Source organism: Micromesistius poutassou (assembly GCF_964030765.1).
Source record: "Micromesistius poutassou genome assembly, chromosome: 6".
Classification (NCBI taxonomy): domain Eukaryota; kingdom Metazoa; phylum Chordata; class Actinopteri; order Gadiformes; family Gadidae; genus Micromesistius; species Micromesistius poutassou.
Window position 1 is genome coordinate 11,025,906 of NC_140276.1, and position 15,682 is coordinate 11,041,587.

The following is a 15,682-nucleotide window of genomic DNA, read 5'->3' on the forward strand; positions in this document are numbered from 1 at the left end:
CAGTACAACTATAGAAAGAAGTGTACAGTAAGTCAAAAACTAAACTAGTTCTCAAAGCTGAGGTGAGCCTTCACAAATAGACGTTTAAACAGGAAGTGTCTTCTAAGTAATGGTTTAGCTTCATTTAGGCAGTAGGTTAAAGTTAGTTAAGTGTATTAGGTAGTAGGTAAGAGATGGTTAAGTTTAGGTATTAGGTTATGGCTGGTTAATTCAATATTAGGTACGAAGTTGGAGAAAATAGAGTTTATGAATTAGAGAGTGTTATGTTTAGGAATAGGTGCAATGTCAACAAGGGTTCCATCATGCACACATCACGCATTAACTACTAAAGTAACAGTCCTCCGAAAAGTTGCTCCCACTGCCAGAGACAGGGGCCTCATCCTCTTGCCTCAGCTAGCGGGCCCAGAGTCCCCTCACATGAGGAGCTGAAAGCTTACCTCTCACTAAGATGGTGGGAGCACTTGACTAGCAGCCTCATACAGTGGATTGCTACGATGCCCATACACAGCAGACTGACTGGACCCAGCTAGAGAGAGAGAGGGGGGGGAGGGAAGAGATGGTGGGGATAGAAAGATAGACACAAACAACAGGTTTTTAAACTCCATCCATCCCTCTCTGTTGAAACAACAAACTTGGAAATGGGATGATGATAAGCTAGAAAAGCAGGTTCACCGTTGACTCCAGCAAACTGACAACAGGTTAACCATTAACCAGATTCCTGACGGCACGAGAGTGAACACTCAGCTGGCGATACGGTCTGACAGCTCCAACCCCTGACTGGTGGCAGCTGGTGTTAGCTTGTGACCAATAACCCCAAGCATTAACTTATAGAGACTGTAAGACAACACCTGACCTGCACCAGGTGGTTATCTAATGACCTCTGTGCTGGATCACTCCCTGCCTATAACCGTGCCTATATAGGTGCTACTTTGTACTTTTTTATTTGGTTCAGTTAGTGTTTACACAGTTAGTGTTCACACACTTTGTCAAGAAAATCACAACATTTAAAACACATGTGACATTGTTGAACAGGTTTTTTTTGTCTATTGGGCAGAACATCCGATAATCCAATAATAATGGAGCAACAACAACTTTGTGTGGTCTTCGACTTATTCATTTTGCTTTGTTTGCTTTGCTTTGTTTTGTTAAAATAACTAAAGAAAGGGAAGAGTATGAGCACCTGAGAAGACGGCACATTGTTTGCTGTGAGATAGCACCACGTCTCGCGTCATTTGAGTCTAGGAAAAGTTCAAGTATACCTGGCTGAATATGTTTATAATTTTGAGATGCGGCAAAGGTGTACAATCAAACCACAAAGCATTGTTTGTTTTGGTTTCTGTCCAATAGCTGGGTCAGATCATGTTCACACCTAAACCGAACAGAACCAGGATTGATTTGGATACGGACCAAAATCCCTGATTGCAATCGAACCAGAGGTCAAACGCTCAATGGTTAAATTCAAATGGACCAAACACGCTTTGACATTCTTGGACAATCTTGCTCAAGCAACCCACAAGCATGCAAAACACTGACACAAGCACAACCACAAAAGCCCAGTCAGTGATTCAAACTTGTGACTTTGAACCAACACTGCTCATCCTACAATAAGTATACTATCTGGCAGGTTGACTCTCACTAAATATTATCTCCATCATTAACTCAAGGCTTATGAATGACATATGACGCTAGTATAAAGGGTTATCTAGGTTCTTAATAGGGACCACTATCTGGAAGGTGCATTCACAATAAGGATCAGTATTTGGCATCAACGCCTTTGTGTTGCTGCTTACCACCAGGCCGGCGTTCTTCACAGCCAGGGGCAGACCCAGTAGGCCGGTGCCGATGTTCCCCTTCAGCAGGTGAATCAGGGTCTGGAAAAACCTGGAGAACCCATGGATGCCAGGGTGTTACGTCTGACCTTCTCAGCTCAGAAACAGACAACAAAACATATGTTCATGTTCATTTTACCACCAGGTGTGATTGATTAGCCGTTAAGCCAAAAGCACAGCAAAATGTTTTAAAATTTTGCATCCCAAATAGACTTGAGTACTATCCGCAGCAAGCGAAAAAATTAGGCCTCTATTGGTGCGTTCCAGATGCCTCGGACACCAGCCTTCCGAGTTCCAAGTGGGGAAATCTCCCAGCTTTCTTGCAGCATTTTTTGACTTTTGGTCGGCCCCCTCGGAATTCTGAGAGTAGACCGAGCTCAGTGATGACGCTCTCAACAAAAATGCGTCCGTGAAGAGATTTATTTTCTTTGTATTTGTACCACGTTGGTCATTCCAATGTCGATTTTAAATGCTCTTACACACTTGTTACATTCCTTCTTTATTCCGGTCACCAATTTATGCACTGCATGGTCTTGCTGTGGGTGTCCGAGGCATCTGGAACACACCATATTTTCCCTCCAGGCATGATGTTGTTGTTCAGTGTCCCCCATATGTGTGATCGATGGATCAGCCTACTAGTTGGTACAGTCAACTGGGTGGGTTCCTAGGTCTATCCATCTATCTTATTCGGGAGGAGCCATTTGGATGGACAGAGGGAGTGTGTGTGGAGGGATATGGAGATGGACTGTGCGAGAGAGAAGGAGTATGTGAGGGAAAAACAGAGGTGGGGCGGAGAGGGAGAGTGAGGGGGAGAAGGAGAGGGAGCGTGAGGGAAGAGAAGAGTGAAGTCTTACGTGGTTCCGGTGGGTTCTCCGATGCGCTCATACTGACGCTGGGACCTCGAGGGTCCAGGAGGAACCGGACTGGGGTGGAGGTGGTTTGCTTCGGAGGGGCTGGAAAGCAGACTGGGACCTAGAAGAGGAGAAGGAGGAGGAGGATGTGAGGCTGGAGTAAGGTGAGAAGAAGCAGGTAGGAGAGGGGAAAATATGAAGAGAGAGGAGGTGGGAGAGAGGAGGAGGCAGGAGAGGGAGAGGGAAAGGAGAGGAGGAGGAGATAGTGGAGAAGATGAGAATTAGGGAAGAGGTGTAAGAGAGTAATTGAGAGGAGGTGGGGTGAGGAGGAGAGGCATAGGAGGAGCAGGAGAATGTATGGGAGGATGGAGGAGAGGAATGAGAAGAGGCGGGGGGAAAGACAGGAGAGGAAAAAAAATTAGAGGTGCAAAGAGATGAGAAGTAAGGTCAGCTAAGTACCTAGCCATACTGTCTGACAAAAGGAGAATACCAGAGCTCTCCTTGTAGCAGCCTCTCACTGGAACAAACAAACACTTTCTCCACTATGTTGGGATGTTGGATGCGGTTGATGCACGCTACCTTCGCGCTTGTGTTCAGTCTCGGTGGAGTACATGTTGAGCCGGACGGGCAGTGGGTGCTGAGGAGTGTGGGGTCAGGAGGGTGCTGAGTGGAAGCTGACTCCCGGATCTTAGACGGACGCACGTGTCAACACCGTCCAACTTGGAAGTAAAATCAAATGTCATCTATAATCATATATAAGTCTTAAAACATACGTGCATACAAATCATAAATTCATTGAATACATACATACATACATACACGTGTATATTGTATACATTTACATCTACTATTTATACAGTATATACATATACACATGTCAATACATATGTACTTTTAGTGATCCCTTACTCAAACATCTAATACACACCACAACCATTTTTAAAAAGTGTGTTTCATCCCATGACAGTCTTTAGATAAGTGAATACGGTATAGGCCATAGAGATGCAGCTCAACCAGGGTAGCCTTGGGACCAGATCCTAACGTTTGGACAACACAAACACCTATAATACATGACATGGAAGTCGAAATCTATCGCATTTATCGTTTTGTCTGTGTGTAATTAGATTGTGCCCCTGCGCCGCAGCATAACATACTGTTATCTCTCCAGCGATCAGGTCAATATAATGATCCCTGAACTTTGCTCTTGTAAAGGTTAAGGAAACCACAAGACCATCCAAAGCCATTTTCCACAAAAAAGTATTTGTGCAAACATTTCCCTTCAGGGAGGTTATCCCTGATGGCAGACCGCGTGTAGGCACACAAAGATACACAGACAAACAGCGAAAAGGGTAAACCAGTTATTTTAGAAACAGACAGATTAACCAATTGCATGCATCCTCCAATCTAGACTGCCTAAGAACCTGTTAACTCTCTACGTCCCCCCAGCTCCTACTACTTAGTAACGACAGAGAAACGTATCGACGAAATGCTGAAAAAACATTGATTTCGAGGCTTCTAAACATATCAGCTTGAAAACCGAAAGGGATGGGTCACAATACGACCACTAAACGGTGGTAGCGCCATGTTGTTGTTGTTATTTCCAATGTTTATTACAGCAGTATATCCATGTGTTTATAGTGTGTAAACCATATTCAGCCAAGTTAGAATCCTAAACCATTAAGTTAGCTCAGATCATGATACTGTAATTTGTTTTGTAAACAGCCCCGGATACATTTTGGTAAAAAGAAAAGCCTACCTTAACATCATCTGTTTTCTTCAGGCTGAACAGTTTAAAATATTGTAATTAAGATGAAGTGTCGCTTTGATTCAGTGGTGTGCACATTTGTTCCTGTCTGTCGGCTTATGCAAAGACAGTGTACACCTATCTCCAGTTTGTCTGTCTACAAAGACTACAGGCTATTTCCTGCACCAAGGGCCGTGGAGTTTGGTCACGTGACTCCTAGAGGCGAGGCGCGCGATACTGGTCAGGTGACTAACTGTTCCGTTGCCATGGAAATCTAAATAGTTCAATGGCGACAGCAGACACCGATAGTGTTCACTGTTTACTGTTTAAATTATCTGGGATACCAAAGTCTGGTATATGACGATTTAGCCACTATTTCAAATAATTTGAGTTTAAACTTGACTGAACTGCTTTGAATTAAACACTTCCCTGTATATTCTATACACCTTTTTCAACCCTACAGCAGTTTAAGTGAGCTTTTCAGTCCGTGACAAGTGCGTGTTAATTATTCATGCTTCATTGTCACTTCATACACTTTACGTTCCCACAGCATGTGTATTTATTTGTATAATAACAACGGTTGTCTTCAAATGTATGGGTTTTATTTTTTGAAGAAATGTACGCTTCCTGCAGCGCGTAAAATTACGTCAAAGACCGCCCAGTTGCACCGAACATACATGCATACATACATATTAATTTTGTAGGAATTCTACTCGCAATACCTATTTGTTGGTTCTTTTTTAAATTGTATTTTAATATGCACGGTTGTAAAAAAAAAAATACTATATGAGAACTAATATAATTGTGCCATAAGAGGAACAGTTGCCAGATAGTGGGCCTTAGCGAGTGTACTCTCCAGATAGCGCTCCCCCTTGCGAATGTGTTTTTCGTAGGCTGAATCCGGAAGAATCAGGAATATTAATGAGGGGATAGCCGGAGATTATCCAATCATGTTGGTTTAAATCCCTGATCCAATCCAAAAAGGCTAAAATCCGTGACGTGACCGCAGGGTAGGTAATTTAAATCATAATGTATATTAAACTAACGTTAGTCAAACGCATTTTTCTGATAGGGTTATGGTTATGGTTAGGGTTAGGGTTAAGGTTAGGGTTAGGGTTAGGAGTCAGCGTGCGAGTTTGACTGACAGGCTGCTTGTCCAATCCTAGCGCTTGAGGCGGGACTTTTTCCGGATTCCGCCTACGAAAAACACAGTCGCCCCCTTATTGAGCGCCTACATGCCAGATAGTGATCCTCGGGGAGGTTTTGTTCAAGAGAAATCCGTCCGGTTGGTATTGTGTTATAAAACAAAGATCCTCGTCATAATCGTTTACGCATCGTCAGTCCACTTCCACTCGGCAGTGACTCCTCGATCCCTCTCTACTCATTCACAAGTCTTGTGAAATTACATTTACTTCGATAATCGTCTGCCGGTGTATTGCTCAGCTCTGCTACTTGAAACATGACGGTAAGCTACGTCTACGCACTGCCACCTTCCAGTGTTTCGATATGAGCCAGGTTAGGCTTCCGCCTATGAGCACATAGCTGTATTTAGTGTAGCTATAGCATCTCATTTTTATAATGCATGTCTGATTTGTTCTGTTTGTTAAGATGTGGGGACAGAAAATATCTCATGAAAGCCCATTCTTCTAGTCAACCCAACGGTGTGGAAAAAGTAGGCCTTTCTGGGTGATATTTAGACTTTAAGTAAGGAATGGTGCAGTTTAGAGAATACGGAGGATTGGTTTGGTTATGATCAGTGACAGGGTATTTATGTTTTTGGTAAAAGCAACGCATCACGAGATTTCTCACCAAAATGTAAATTTACATATTTTTGTACTCTTAATTTACTCTTTTGAATCGTAATTCCTGAGCAGAGCATTTTTAACTGAAGTATTCCTTGTTGGATTAATGTGTTTATTTATGATTGTTTTTGGAGACCAGATGAAGGCCTTTTTATTTAGATTGATCAGACTCATGTGCAATGAAGTCGTAGAAGGTAGATGATGTAACCTTACAGAAGACTTTGCTTTCCAGAAACACGAGTTTGAGGTGGCCATGACGTGTGAGGGGTGCTCCGGGGCGGTCACTCGCATCCTCAACAAACTGGGAGACGGTCAGTTCTACTGCATTCAACATACACAACTGCACAATATGACATCTGTACATTTAAAATGGACCGCGTACAGTTCTGTTCTGTTGAGAGCTGTCACTGTGGCGGCTACTTCTTCCATATAGCCGACCACTCCGCCGCGGTCCCCGTGGCGTAGACCCTTCTGTTTGTCTACCCCAAGCACCCCGCGCACCACCACCCCGAGGAAGTCGGGCCCTAGGTGGGTCGAAATCACCCCTCACCGTCGTGAAGTTGTTAAGCGCACGACCCCGCCCTCTTCCCCCGATAGGCTTCGGGACCTGAGTCATGCCTGTCCACCCCTCGTCGGATGCCCTCGGTCTAGTCTAGCTCTGTCGTGTCGAGACCCCAGTCCTACAGGCGCGCTCCTCTCAGTCGATCCCTCAAGGATATATTCTAATTTTACGCTGGCACACTTTGATCAACTCCACCGGGGGTGACAATCCGCCCCGGCACCTCTCCGCACCACGAACAGATCGAGTGAACCCAACCTCTTAAACTATCGGACCACTCCCCGCAGCATCAACAACAATACTGCAACACAAACCACACCAACCCTTTGTATTATGCGCTCCTCACCTTTAGACGACCGGGAGAGCGGGTCCGCGCGGCGGGGTGTACCCCTCCTGGGTCACCCACGAAAGCACAGAGTCCGAAATGGGGGTAGTAATTGCCTACTACAACACGTAGTCAGGTAGTTTTATTCCAATAAATCTAATTTGTTTTATGCTTATTATAAGAAAAGTAAAAAAGTAATACAAAGTAACAATAAAAAAGTAAAAAAGTAAAGTTGTGCTTCCACTGACTGGCTGTCCCTAGAGTCTATCTATCTCCTACGTGTGACCAACAAGGTGAACAAGCGCATGTGTGAGAGTATCAGTGTGTCTTCTCAAACATTCTAGTTCTAGCTGGTTTCAAACTGTACATGCAAACAGGTGGCCATATAAGTGTGCATAACTGGACTGCGAGGGTAATAAGTAATGTCCATATGAGGACTGATGGGCTGGATAGCAGAGTGCGTTCACAGGTGCCTCCTGGGGGGCACAACAGTTCAGTTTACATTTTTAATACCTCCTGGCGATTTATATTTACCTTTTTTCCATACCTCTATAGCCTATTCAAATTCTTCCTTGGTTCGTTGGCCTACATCCCTGCAATTTTATATATCACTTTCTACAGGTTTATAGAACTTTACCATTGACTATTTATTTTATTTTTTTACGTCATTATTTTTATATTAGTCCGACATTTGTTCTTTTTCCTTTACTGGAAAAAAAACATTTTATTGTAAAATATTTACTGTCAATGTTTATTTTCCATTGCAATAGAGCTATTTTGAATTCATTTCTACCAGCCCTGCTTCCAAACATGTCTCATGACTTCTGTGCGTCTTATTCGGGCCAAATGATCCAAGTTATTCAACATTGGTGGACAACAATCTGAAAGCAAGCCAGCTAGTTTATCTTTTCTTTTGCAGAGGTTGCCTCTGTGTTTAACACTAAAACCATTGTTCATGTGCCTTTTGAGTAACACACTCAATCCTCTGGCCTTATTCCCAAGACCTACATAAACTCCATGTACATGCTTCTTACCTTTTATACATTATGTCAACTTGTAATTTTAATAATGTCTTGGAGAAGTTTGAATATTTTTTCACAGATGTAATATATAATGTCTGCCTCTAGGGATCTCTCAATAAAAACAATAACAAAAGACGTAGTTTGATGACGTCGTTCAGTAGCCTGGGAACAGGGGAGTTGTCTTGGTCACATTGCTGGTAAAAATCCATCCAACGTGAAATCATGTTCACGGATGAGTTAATGTATTCAAGTTTTATTGACGTTACTATTCACATTATGTAGGGGTGTAACGATACACAAAAGTCACAATTCGGTACGTACATCGGTTTTTAAGTCACGGTTCGGTATGTTTTCGGTAGAGCAGTTTTTATTATTTTATTTTTATTATACAATTGGATTTTGATTTTACAAATGCCTTACACAAAAGACATCAAATACAATTGAGGATAAAAGCACAATAAAGTCCAGGACTTTCCATTTCCATTGTGGTCCTCAACACAAAACATCAGGACAAGACAAGGTGTGTGATAATCAATAAAAACCTTATTCAATTTTTTCCCCTGGTACGTACCGAAATGAAACGTGCATCGAACCGTTAGACCTGTACTGAAAAATTTTGGTACGAATGAGTGTATCATTACACCCCTAACATTATGTCATTTCATTCTAATGAATTAGCGGTAACAAGTAGTTTCCAAGAGTATTCGATTCTACTTGTGGTGGCAGCTTATCATTATGGTTTATCATTGGCCAGGAGTCCGGGGTTCCAATCCGCCGGGCAGCAGCACTTCTTTAAAGAATCTTTGCTTGGTCAATAGTTCTACACAATAGGCAAAATATAAAGTACCCTACTCTAAACAATAGCCTAACTTAAACCTACTTTTACTGGAGATACTTCATTCAAATCAGTGTCTTAAGTGTACGTATCCCACTAGCTCTACAAAAAAAAGCTGGTTAAAAATGGTGGGGCCATTGGTGCTCTGTATGGGTGTAACACACACTGTCGTGGAAATATTAATCATAACTATAATATATATTATTATTATTACATTACTAATTATAAACATATTATGTAAACCTTGTTTATATAATTACTAGTACAAAGTTTTTACATTCTCCTTGGACCTAAAGATACCTCCCTTCCTCTCTCTGACTGAGGGTTGTTGGCATTTGCATTCCAACTGTAGCCACAAATTGATATTAAGGCTATGCCAATGGACTGAATTATTTGTTGTGTCGATTCTTTTTACTGTCTTGCAACCTCGCCCTGATACTGGCAGTCATACCCACTTCCCCCATGGTGTATTGCAGTTTAACTTGGCCTCTCTCACCATGGCTGACTTCAGCCATGACCAATCCTAAACTTTTCCACGATGGTCAATCCCACTCATCTTTGTTACCTTTTGTATTAACTACCCACAATGCAAAAGTTTCCCTATAAAGATCTTGTTCACCCATGGTCTGACTGTAACTTTGCTGCCTGTACTTTCCCGTGATCATGCTCTAATATTAAATAAAATATTTTTCCGGCCGACATGTCCTAAAAATATGTTTTTCTTCATTACACACATTGACTGTGTCTTTTTCTTTTCCTAACCCATCCCAAGAAGCATCTATGTGTGGGAAACCCTGCGATAAGCTTGGTGCCACACTATGTAGTTAAATGTGTTTAGGCTTTTAATTTTAGTTTTATACTCAACTCAATTCACAGTCAATTCATGTTTAAACAAGCACCACCTTCATCTAGTGGCCACAGTACACCTGTTTAGGTGATTACTCATGTGGCGTTCATAGCAGGTGTGTAATAATGTGTTTGGTTCCTACCTTCTGTGTCGCTCCAGAGGTGAAGTTTGAGATCGACCTTCCCAAGAGATTGGTCTGGATTGAGTCTGAGAGGGATGTGGACTTTCTGACCGACACGCTGAAGAAATGTGGGAAGGAGGTCAAATACAACGGCGCTAAATGAAATCCTGACTTCTGCAACAGGTGGGGCAAGCTTATTCAAATAAAAGCCTTCAAACCCAAGGCAATTCAGAGTGCTTTCTAACATTGGGAATTGACACACTCCTGAACACACGGGATTGCATGTCACAATTAAGTGACCAGTACCAGGAAAACACAAGTTGGACTGCTTAGCGAAGATTTGTCTAGTTTGTTTAATTAGGTATTTTGAAAATGTTGTCATGTATTTAATTTCAACCATACTCTGTGTGTGTGTGTGTGTGTGTGTGTGTGTGTGTGTGTGTGTGTGTGTGTGTGTGTGTGTGTGTGTGTGTGTGTGTGTGTGTGTGTGTGTGTGTGTGTGTGTGTGTGTGTGTGTGTGTTCCAGGTGGATTGCGGCAGAAGGAGGTTCAGTCTTCTTGTCAGATGACCCAGGAGGCATTCATCAATAGTCCTAATATATTCCAGTAGGATCTTAACCAAACTAATCCCACCGATTGAATTGGCAGTTAAAGAGGTTTTATTGTTCACAAACTTACCCTATCTCTTTCAACAAAAGAGAAGACACTTAATATTACAAATATATGTAACTCTGGATGACTGTGGCTGGTTAACACAGATATAGTTTCATGATCATAGATAATCTCTGGTAGAAAATGAGGTAAGAGTTAAGGTAAGAGCATTTGTATTGTATTTCTAGGAAACGGCCCAACTTCAGTTTCCTCATTATTAAATGGATCCCAACCTGCCTAAAACCCAATGCCTCAGATTAGTCCCAATCACGTGAATTATCAAATATCTCTAATACAACGCCTCTTTCTGCCATGTCTAGTGGTTTATATGTAAACACTGTCAAGTAATTATTAAGGATGGATTGAAATCCGGGGGACTTCACCAAACAAACAATGTGAATCCAAATGAAGGAATCAATGGGGTAAGGGGCACAGTTGGTTTAAAATTGCATCCTGGAAATTGACCCTTAGAGGGCCCTGGTGAAATGTCTTGGGGCCTAGGGGCCTCTAGGACCTGCTCTGGCTGAACAATAGCAGCTGTACTTAAACTACACACAACAGGTGTGATTAAGCCACACACCACCCCTCCGAAAGCAAGGTTATAACCAACTGATAACTTAACTATAACTGTTCTTTCAGTACAACCTGAAGCCCTTAATGTAATCAGCTTTTGAGTTTTTTTGGTAATTAGTTTGGAAACTGAATCATCAATCACAATATTTATATTGTGTTTTATGTATGTGTTTCTTTTACTGGGAATGTTGATTATACACAGGGTAAATAAAAACATTGAAGCTGCTAAAACACTGTTGTCATAGTTTTTTTTTATTCTAGACAGTTTGTGTCATTTAGTCATGCACATTACATTGACCGTTACCGATAACAATGCAATGCTTGGTTTTCAAGCTCTACCATTTATCACAATAAATAGCAGAGTATAATATGAACAAATATATACTTATTTGCAAATGTGTATTTAGATCTTGAATACAGCTATATATAAAATATTTTGAATATGTTTCAAGAACAGTGCTGCTTTTTAAAAAAACTATTAGAATGTTTTTATTATAGTGTTCCAACAATTTAATGATTGTATTGAATTATACTTAATCCTTAATCTACAGTTTAAGTTAGTCAAAATACAACAAGGGTGTTTTGGTTGCTTATTTTCTGAATATTGCTCTCTCTGTCTCTTTACAACTCTCAAATCTTACCTACACCATCTGGTAATGGACTTTGGCCTTGCTAAAACCAGACTGTTCATAATGGATTCAACACAAAAATGTTCATAATGAACATTTAATGCCAGCAACTCTGATAATTCATTTGGTAAATAAATGTCCTATCATTGTGCCCTTTGGCCTGAAATCTTTCTGCCATACTAATACATTTAAGAAAACTAGATTATTACAGTTATTAAACAACATTTTATTATACCTCAACAATTCCAGCTCGCAAGATGATGCTGTTGGATTCAACACAATATTTTTCTGTTTTGATTTGTCTTGCTTAGGCTATAAGGTTTGAAGACATAACAGGCTCTCACAATTGAGCATCTTAATAATATTATATTCATTATTAGCTGATTTTTTTGGTTGATAAATAAATAAAGTCAGTTTGATTGTATTTATAGATGCAGCTGTACAACTGTAGAGCTACAATTTTATCAACATGATTACATGGAACAAAGAATGTAACTTTTTTTGAACAATGTAAATTCCTACTTCAGCAAAACTTCCATTTAATGTATTTTTATCTCTGTAGCTGTCTTTAAATCTGCATTTTGGGATTACAACACCAAGTCTTAGTGGTGTGACGTGATGTTCTCTGACAGTAGATTAGATCAGCTCACTAGCCACTATCCAATAACTTTCAACCCAAACATCCCCAACAAATTTTACATGCAAATATGTCACACAACTTCATTAAAATATGCCATATTTGCAGTTATTTATCAGACGTCTCTCTTGGTTCAACCGTCAGGTCGCCATAACTGGCAGGTCCACCCCCGCCCACGTGTGTTCTGGTTCAACCTGGATGGAGGCTCCATGGAAAAGACCCAGGGCCACAGACAGTACCACTGTGTACAGGAGGTTCCCACAGCAGATGTAGAAGGTCCAACCCACGTACTTCAGCAGTTTTGGAAGTTGCTCCTCCAATGACACCAAGAACACGATCAGAGCAGCAACACACAGTGTGGCTGGAGGGATTGGATGGAATGGAATATGAGATTAATAGAGGGGTGGATGGTAGATGGATGTATAGATGGATTGCTAGTTGGATGGATGGGTGGATGCAGACTTATTTTATAGTGAACTATGCCTATTAAGTGTGGTGCACTATGTAGCTAGCTCTCTGATGTCTGCTATGAGTAGAGGTTGACTAGCTACATGATGTCTCCTAACTGAGATGTTGAGCGGCTACCTGATGTCTCCTATCTGAGGTGATGTCAAGTAGCTACCTGATGTCTCCTACCTGAGGTGATGTCGAGTAGCAGAGGGATGGTAGGGCCTACCTGAGGAGATGTTGAACAGCAGGACAACAGCAGGACCTCTGAGCCTAAAGGAGAGGAGGGCAGCGAAGGACAGGACACAAGAGCCTGCCAGGAACATCCAGCTCAGACTGTAGGCCCCTGCAGACCACAGAGACTCAGGTTGATAGCCATGTTGACAGCCATCACAAGTCTGACATGTATATATCATTGATACACTACAATTGCACTGTAGCAGTGATGAATGAATGAATGAATCCCTTTTCTGTATATCGTTGTAGTTTTATTGTTATTGTGCACCCACAATTTCTATTTGGGATCACTGAAGTACTATCATATCTAAAATATTAAAAAGCTAAATGCTGCTGGAGGGATCCCTCTCAAAAGTGCCTGGTCAAGGTTTCCTCAAGGTTTCTCCTGCATGGTTTGATTGTCAGGTAGTGTGGTCGTATCTGTGAAACCCTTCAAGACAATCTAGTGTTGAAGCCACAGAGGCAAAAAAGTTAACAAAACCAAACAAAGCCCAATTTTTAATAACAGGGATCACATTCATGTAAATATTATCTGATTTGCATCTTCCCTCTGCGGGTCAAGCCCTCTTTTAGGATCACACAATAAAGGTCCAAACCTGCTTTGGACAAATAAGTGTCCTTATTTGTAGCAGGAACCTCTGAACTTTGAACTCCAGACAGCAAGAGTGAGAGGTTGTGCAGCTAATGAACTAATCGATTTTAGATCGCTCCAGGATGGATAATAGCCAGACAGAGTAGAAACTGGTCTGCCATTTTGAAGTAAAGTTATTAATCTTTTCTGATGCACACTCCCAATGAGTGTGCATCGGGAAACAGATCTGCTCAAGTCTCCTTTCCCAGGAAAGAAACAAGAGTCCTTCACTGGGCCTCTAAAGGCACGACACATAATGAGCTTCTAGTGTCTGCATGGCCTGTATGTGTTGCCAATGTTTTCTCGATGGGGTTGAGCATTGAAGCTGGCGTTGTCGCTACCCTGGGCTACCCTCAAACTATTTTAACTTTGATGCTGCTGCTCACCAATTTTCAGACTTTCCTGTAATTTTACTGCTGTGACATCAACATTGTGGGATGAATATGTATTATCCAATCTCTGAACTAGCTAGATGAGATGTTCCTAGCCAAGGCACTAGTAGTGTGAAGTATAAAAGTGCTGGGTCTTACCCACCCAGGGTGGCAGTTTGTAGCAGGCGGAGAGCCCGTTGTGAAGGTCGCACACGGTGAACAGTCCCTGGCTCGCTCCGTTCTGTTCCACCACCAGCCACTTGGAGGAGCACAGACTGACGATGTTAAGTACGAATTCCACCGACAGCAGGATGGACAGCAGCAGCCCCGCTGCATGCATCCTCCCTTCACACACACACACACACACACACACACACACACACACACACACACACACACACACACACACACGCACATGAAACAAAGCATCAACTGACAAAGCTTGTTACAGAGCAATACATTGACCAACACACACACTTTCTTTCTCTCTCTCTCTCTCTCTCTCTCTCTCTCTCTCTCTCTCTCTCTCTCTCTCTCTCTCTCTCTCCCCCTCTCACTCTGTGTTATTGTCTCTTCCTCCAGCGCGTTGGTTTGGTGTCCTTGCTGAGTGTAGATCCTCCTGGATACGGGTGGATCCAATCCTTCTCTACCACCGAGTGCTGTCATTCCAGAAGGTTGCTGGTTTTATCCTGGGCTGTGACAAAAATCCAGTATAAAAATGAGAATAATGCCTTGCTCTCCTCTCTCTGACTTTAACATCAATGTGCCTCAGAGAAAGGTACTGATTAATAAAGTCACTATTAAGGTCCCCAGTAGAACACTTAGTTTTACTGGGCAGCTCACATTGTCCACCAGAAGAAGACTATGGTTGTATTGTGCAGCTCCCAGTGTCCACAGTAAGAGACTGTGGTTGTACTTGGCAGGTACCAGTGTCCACCAAAAATCCCAGGTACTCGTGGGTAATTCCCAGTGTTTATTAGCAGAAAGCAATGGTTGTATGGCCAATAGAATATGATAGCTGGCCAGCTCCCGTTAAGAATGGATTTGGTTTTGAAGCAGGGCGGTGCTTATGTCCTTAACAATACCTCCACCTTTATTGATGGGAAAGTGTGAAGCTGTTCCTTTTGTTCTCCTCAAGGCCATCAGGGCTTTGCTTTCATAGGAACGGTGGATATATTATTATTCAATGGATCCTGTTGTTTGTGGTGGACATGAATTTCCAGGGAACCCTATTGAAACCAGCTGATGTAGACACAGAATGCAATGTTGAACCATCTGGATATTATCTATGATGATAAGATGGTTCACTGGATTTCTTTTGTTGGGGAAAAAAACCCTGATTAAAATGTTTCACAAAGCAGGCCTGTACTGTTTATCTTTTTAGCTTCCAAGTACACCATCTTCTACTGTTGGACACTGGGAGCTCAGTACAACCACAGTATTCTATTACTGGAGGACACTCGGAGATGCCCATTAATAGTAGAAATACAGTTTGGATGATACAAGAATCATTTACGATTTACATTTGATATAATGTATACAAACAACCAACCAAAGGCAGAACCAACAGTA

General features: G+C 41.9%; 3 protein-coding genes across 6 annotated transcripts in view; 1 reads left to right on the forward strand and 2 right to left on the reverse strand.

Annotated features, from left to right (window-relative positions):
* slc36a1 (solute carrier family 36 member 1) overlaps positions 1 to 4,613 on the reverse strand; it is a 25,185-nt gene extending 20,572 nt beyond the window's left edge. The window contains exons 1-5 of one of the 2 annotated variants that reach the window (XM_084469869.1): positions 4,437 to 4,613; positions 3,260 to 3,399; positions 2,684 to 2,801; positions 1,791 to 1,881; positions 438 to 526 (exon numbers count right to left, since the gene is read on the reverse strand). In XM_084469869.1, the coding sequence (XP_084325995.1) occupies positions 438 to 526; positions 1,791 to 1,881; positions 2,684 to 2,801; positions 3,260 to 3,293 (332 nt within the window). In that variant the 5' untranslated portion in view covers positions 3,294 to 3,399; positions 4,437 to 4,613. Of the gene's footprint in view, positions 1 to 437; positions 527 to 1,790; positions 1,882 to 2,683; positions 2,835 to 3,259; positions 3,400 to 4,436 lie in introns of both variants that reach the window. The other variant, XM_084469868.1, reaches the window with a different exon arrangement.
* A 1,062-nt stretch (positions 4,614 to 5,675) lies between these two features.
* Positions 5,676 to 11,389, forward strand: atox1 (antioxidant 1 copper chaperone). 3 transcript variants are annotated; one of them, XM_084469315.1, is made up of 4 exons: positions 5,676 to 5,889; positions 6,459 to 6,537; positions 9,974 to 10,118; positions 10,462 to 11,389. In XM_084469315.1, exons 1-3 carry the CDS (start codon positions 5,884 to 5,886, stop codon positions 10,096 to 10,098), a joined length of 210 nt encoding a protein of 69 aa, XP_084325441.1. In that variant the 5' UTR covers positions 5,676 to 5,883; the 3' UTR covers positions 10,099 to 10,118; positions 10,462 to 11,389. The 3 variants fall into 3 exon arrangements, with proteins under 3 accessions (XP_084325441.1, XP_084325439.1, XP_084325440.1); XM_084469313.1 differs by lacking the exon at positions 5,676 to 5,889 and adding an exon at positions 6,019 to 6,096; XM_084469314.1 differs by lacking the exon at positions 5,676 to 5,889 and adding an exon at positions 6,106 to 6,239.
* Positions 11,390 to 12,564: 1,175 nt separating this feature from the next.
* On the reverse strand, positions 12,565 to 14,776 carry LOC311344840 (uncharacterized protein; the record flags this gene model as incomplete). Its single annotated transcript, XM_084469172.1, has 4 exons — positions 12,565 to 12,785; positions 13,101 to 13,217; positions 14,270 to 14,455; positions 14,668 to 14,776. 4 exons carry the CDS (start codon positions 14,774 to 14,776, stop codon positions 12,565 to 12,567), a joined length of 633 nt encoding a protein of 210 aa, XP_084325298.1.
* Positions 14,777 to 15,682: the final 906 nt, after the last annotated feature.